Source organism: Ricinus communis, chromosome 3, assembly GCF_019578655.1.
Source record: "Ricinus communis isolate WT05 ecotype wild-type chromosome 3, ASM1957865v1, whole genome shotgun sequence".
NCBI classification, from domain to species: domain Eukaryota; kingdom Viridiplantae; phylum Streptophyta; class Magnoliopsida; order Malpighiales; family Euphorbiaceae; genus Ricinus; species Ricinus communis.
This window is the reverse complement of record NC_063258.1, coordinates 14,611,261-14,616,781: the sequence shown is the minus strand read 5'-3', so window position 1 is coordinate 14,616,781 and position 5,521 is coordinate 14,611,261. Positions and strand designations below refer to the sequence as shown.

At 38.6% G+C, this 5,521-nt stretch overlaps 1 protein-coding gene across 1 annotated transcript; it reads left to right on the top strand.

Moving 5' to 3' along the window:
- Positions 1–742: 742 nt before the first annotated feature.
- Positions 743–1,881, top strand: LOC125369553. Its single transcript, XM_048372324.1, has 4 exons — positions 743–883; positions 965–1,303; positions 1,352–1,588; positions 1,678–1,881. Exons 1-4 carry the CDS (start codon positions 743–745, stop codon positions 1,879–1,881), a joined length of 921 nt encoding a protein of 306 aa, XP_048228281.1.
- Positions 1,882–5,521: the final 3,640 nt, after the last annotated feature.

Here is a 5,521-nt window from a genome sequence, read left to right as displayed (position 1 = left end):
TACCTACAACTTTCATGTTTGAAAATTTTCGAGATAAAGCCTCTAAAGTCACAAAATCATAAGTGAAAAATCTGCCCAGAAATTTCAGCTTCAAGATCACAAGTAAAAGCATGTTTACTCTTGATTAAACAATTCCAAAACACATAATCATCAACAATTTCATATCATTAACCCTAATTTACAGCAAAATCAAGCAATTAAAATTACTCACCTTTGTTTTCCTTGATTAAGAAAGCCCAAATCTTTCAAGCTTAAAAGAAGAATTTGATTTTCACTTACTAAAAGTTTTGTAGAGTTTGATTTGGAAAATCAAAGTTGAAGAAGGAAAGGAGAAAAATGAGAGAGACAAAGAAGAAAAGGAAATTGGAAAGCATACGTAGATAAGAACAAATGAAAGAGGTGGTATATTGGTGTGGAAATAGGCAAATTACAATTTAATCCTCTTTCTTTCTAACTTTTCAATTTAGTCCAAAATCATTACTTTTCAATTAAATCAATATGTAACTAAATAATTTATTTATCTACCACATAATATAATAAAATAGATCATATATAATCATGATGCAAATGACATGTTTAATGACATGCTAATGAATATTAATTATTAATAAAAAGAAATAAATAAATTTGGTTGTGACAGAGACAGCTAGGGACGCTCCCTAGTACCACATAGTCAAACTCGAAGGAGCATGTCAAGGCTATCACTTTGAGATCAGGTAAGCAATTATCTAGTTCTTTACCTATGGCTGATGATGATGTTATTGTGCAGGATGAGCCAGCCGGGAAGGAGCCAGAGCCTGTGCAAACTGAGGACAAGAAGAAGAGTAATGTGAGAGAATACCAGCCTCCAATTCCATATCCTGCTAGGTTAAAGCAGGAGAAGGTTGATCAGCAATTTGGTAAGTTCTTGGATTTATTTAAGTAGCTGATGATTAACCTACCTTTTGTTGAGGCTATATTGCAGATGCCCAAGTATGCGAGGTTCTTGAAAGAGATTCTATGCAATAAGAGGAAGCTGGAGGACTGGGGACTGGTGACATTAAATGAGGAATGCTCAGCCATTCTTCAGAAAAAGCTGCCAGTGAAGAGGCGTGATCTAGGGAGTTCCACTGTACCCTGTATTATTGGTGATTTACTTATTAGTGATGCTTTAGCTAATTTAGGTGCTAGCATCAATTTAATGCCTAACAATTTGTTTGAGAAATTAGGTTTGACTGAGCCTAAACCTACTAGGATGAGCATACAGTTAGTAGATAGGACTGTGAAATATCCTAGGGAAATAGTTGAGGATATACTTGTTAAGGTAGACAAGTTTATCTTTCCTGTTGATTTTATTGTTATGGATATGGAGGGTGAGAATGGCGTGCCTTTAATTCTAGGTAAACCTTTCCTTGCAACATCTAGGGTTGTTATAGATGTGTGTGATGGGAATTTACAGCTTAGAGTAGGTGATGAGACTATTACCTTTGACCTTAACACTTCTATGAGACATTCAATTGACCATGATGATACTGTGTATTCTGTAGATGTTTTGGATGATACTGTGGAGTCACAATTGAAGGAGATATTACTTGATGATCCTTTGAAGGTAGCATTACAAGCTAATGATGAGGAGGAGTTGTCTAATGAGGATGTGTTGGAGCAACTTGCTTGTTTACTGGCTAGTGAACCTAGCAGGTCCATTGTCCATTTGATAGGTCAGGGGTGCAGAAATTGAGACCTTCACTTGAGGAGCCACCAGCCTTGGAATTGAAGCAGTTACCTAAGCACTTGACCTATGCTTATCTGGATCAGGCGGAGAAGCTACCAGTGATCATTATAGCTAATTTGACTCTTGAGAAGAGGGAGATGACTTTGGCTTCCCTCAAGAAGGCTCAATGATGCAACTCGGAAGGACCATTTTCCTCTTCTTTTTACTGACTAGATTTTAGAGTGCTTATCCGGGCATATATTTTATTCCTTTCTTGACGGTTTTTCAGGTTATTTTCGGATCCCTATTGCACTTAAGGACCGAGAGAAAACTACTTTCACTTGCCCCTATGGTACGTTAGTATACAAGAGGATGCCAGTCGGTTTGTGCAATGCACCTACTACTTTCTAGAGGTGTATGAAGGCAATCTTCCATGATATGATTGAAGAGTCTATGGAGGTGTTCATGGATGACTTCTCAGTATTTGGTAACTCTTTCTCCCATTATTTGCTTAATTTAGAGTGTATGCTTGAACACTGTGTAGAAGCTAATCTTATGTTGAATTGGGAAAAGGGTCATTTTATGGTGAGAGAGGGTATTGTGCTAGGGCATAAGATTTCACATATGGGGATGGAAGTAGATAAGGTAGAGACCATTGTTAAGTCGCCACCCCCTAGCTTGGTTCAGGTTGTTAGGAGTTTCCTTGGTCATGCAGGTTTTTATAGAAGGTTCATTAAGGACTTTTCTAAGATTGCTAGACCTTTGACTCAGTCGCTTGTGAAAGATGTTTCATTTTTAATTTCTGATTACTGTTTGTAGCCTTTTGAGTTACTGAAGGAGAAGCTAACAACATCCCCCTATTATAGTTTCGCCTAATTGGGGGCTGCCTTTTAAGCTAATGTGTGATGCTAGTGATTTTGCAATTGGAGCTGTTTTAGGACAGAGACTTGACAAGAAGTTACAACCCTTCTGTTATGCTAGCAAGACATTGACAGATGCCTAAGAGCACTTATCTGCCTAATCCTTCCTACTCGCTCATATTTGGTGCTATCCAAGATAGTAGTCTAAACGGATCATTCGGCGTTGAGGTACTTATTCAGAAAGCATGATGCTAAGCCGAGACTCATTCGTTGGGTTTTGCTTTTGTAGGAGTTCGACATTGAGATTAGAGCACTTGGCTGTAGATAACTTTTCGAGATTGGAAAACCCGAGCCTAGATGCACTTGATGAGAGGGCTATTGATGACAGTTTTTTAGATTAGTACTTGTGCTCTATTGAGGTATCTTCAGATATCCTTTAGCTTTCTGATTTTGCAAATCACTTGGTTGCAAAGGTCCTACCAAAGGGTATGACATTTCAGCAAAAGAAGAAATTCTTTGCTGATTTGAAGTACTACGTTTGGGAAGACCCTTTTTGGTTTCGAGTTTGTGCAGACCAGGTGATTCAACGATACGTGTATGGGGAGGAGATTCTCTACATTTTAAGGCATTGCCATGAGGGACCAACGGGAGGTCATCAAGCAGCTAACCATACTGCTAGGAAGGTTATTGATGCTGGATTCTATTGGCTGACCATTTTCGGGATGCTAGAGCATTTGTGTAGGTTTGTGATGCATGCCCGAGGTCAGGTAAGATCTCTGCTCGTGATGAGATGTCCAAATGAGCATTCAAGCGGTTGAGATTTTTGATGTTTGGGGCATTGACTTCATGGGGCCCTTTCCTTCTTCTTTTGGCAATAAATATATCCTTGTTGTTGTTAAGTATTTCTCTAAATGGCTGGAAGCGCAAGCTTTCCTTACTGATGATGCTAAAGTCGTTACTAAGTTCCTTAAGTGACTGTTTACTAGATCTGGCATGCCTAGGGCACTAATTAGTGGTAGAGGGACCAATTTAATAATGCTCAACTAGAGAGAGTACTTAAGCGATATATAGTGACCCATAGGTTTTCTACACTCTATCACCCTTAGGCTAGTGGGCAAGTAGAGGTTACCAATAGGGGTTTGAAACGCATCTTAGAGAAAACTGTGGGAGTAAGTAGGAAAGATTGGGCGGATGAGTTAGATGATATACTTTGGGCATTTACGACAGTGCTATCGGACTTCTAAAAGCTTATAGGCTTATGTATGGGAAACCTTGCCATTTACTTGTTGAGTTAGAGCATAGCCCTTTGGGCCTTGAGAACTTGCAATTCTGATGTTGATTCTGCACGTAAATAGAGATAGTGGCAGCTCAATAAGTTGGATGAGTGGTGCCAGCAAGCTTATGGTAGCTCATTCATCTATAAGGAGCGGACCAAGAAGTGGCACGACAAGCGGTTGAGAGGTTCCAAGGAGTTTCAAGTTGGAGACCAAGTTTTACTCTATAATTCACGTCTCTGTTTGTCCCCAAGGAAGCTCAGGAGTCATTGGTCACAAGGTATGATGCAAGATGGTAAGACAAATGAACTAATCAAGCGAGATGATGGAACGTGGGTTATGAAAACCAGAGTATATATACCTAATGTAACCGCATTGAAACAAAAGATTCTTTGGGAGGCTCACAATTCTCCTTATTCAATGCACCTAGGGAGTACAAAAATGTATAACAATTTGAAGCCACATTATTAGTGGTTAGACATGAAGAGGGAAGTTGCAGAATATGTAGCTAAATGCCTAACTTGTCAACAAGTGAAAGCAGAACATCAATCACCTGTAGGTAAATTACAATCTTTAATTATACCTGAGTGGAAATGGGAAAGAATTACTATGGACTTTGTTGTTGGTTTGCCTCACATTTTTAGGAGAAATGATCCTATTTGGGTAATAGTTGATAGGTTAACAAAATCAACACACTTTTACCTATTCAACAGAATGATTCATTGGATAAGCTAGCCAACTTGTATGTGAAAGAAATTGTTAGGTTGCATGGTGTACCTATCTCCATTGTTTCTGACAGGGATCCTCGGTTTACATCTCATTTATGGAAGAGCTTATAAGTGGCAATGGGAACTAGATTGCATTTCAGTACTGTTTTCATCCACAAACAGATAGGCAATCTGAGAGAACCATTCAAACTTTTGAAGACATGTTACGGGCTTGTGCATTAGAGTATAGCGGAAATTGGGATGAACATGTACCACTTATAGAATTTGCTTATAATAATAATTTTCATTCTAGTATTGGTAAGCCACCATACGAGGCATTATATGGGAGAAAATGTAGAAGCCCTATATGTTGGGATGTAGAAGGTTTGAGACAATTGGAAGGTCCTAAATTTATTCAAGATACAAGTTACGAAGCAGTGTATCAAGGCCACACAAGATAGACAGAAAAGCTATGCAGATAAACACATAAGGGAAATTGAGTATGAAGTTAGGGATTAGGTTTTCTTGAGAGTATCACCATGGAGGGGTATCCTTCGATTTGGTAAACAAGGTAAACTAAGTCCTCGATATATTGGGCCGTATGAGATTTTAGAGCGGGTTGGTCCTTTAGCCTATAGACTTGCATTACCCCCAGAGTTAGCTCAAGTACATAATATTTTCCATGTTTCTATGCTTCGACGATATCGATCTGATCCTAGCCATATTATCAAGATATCAGAAATTGAAGTTTCTGAGAAACTCACATATGTTGAAGAACCGATTCAGATATTAGATCGACAGGTTAGAAAATTAAGAAACAAGGAAATTCCTATGGTAAATGTGAAATGGAGTCAACATTCATCTAAGGAAGCAACTTGGGAAGTAGAGAAGCATATGATGGATAAATACCCGAGCTTATTTGGCATGTCTATTGGCGATTAGTTAATTTCGAGGACGAAATTTTCTAAGTGGGTAGGAATTGTCACAACC

What these genes read in the sequence shown, in the direction of transcription:
- LOC125369553 (XM_048372324.1), top strand. Translation starts at nt 743, where the DNA reads ATGGCTGATGATGATGTTATTGTGCAGGATGAGCCAGCCGGGAAGGAG. An exon ending in CTAGGTTAAAGCAGGAGAAG is followed by an intron (nt 884 to 964) that starts GTTGATCAGCAA and finishes GCTATATTGCAG; the next exon opens with ATGCCCAAGTATGCGAGGTT. An exon ending in TTGAGGATATACTTGTTAAG is followed by an intron (nt 1,304 to 1,351) that starts GTAGACAAGTTT and finishes ATGGATATGGAG; the next exon opens with GGTGAGAATGGCGTGCCTTT.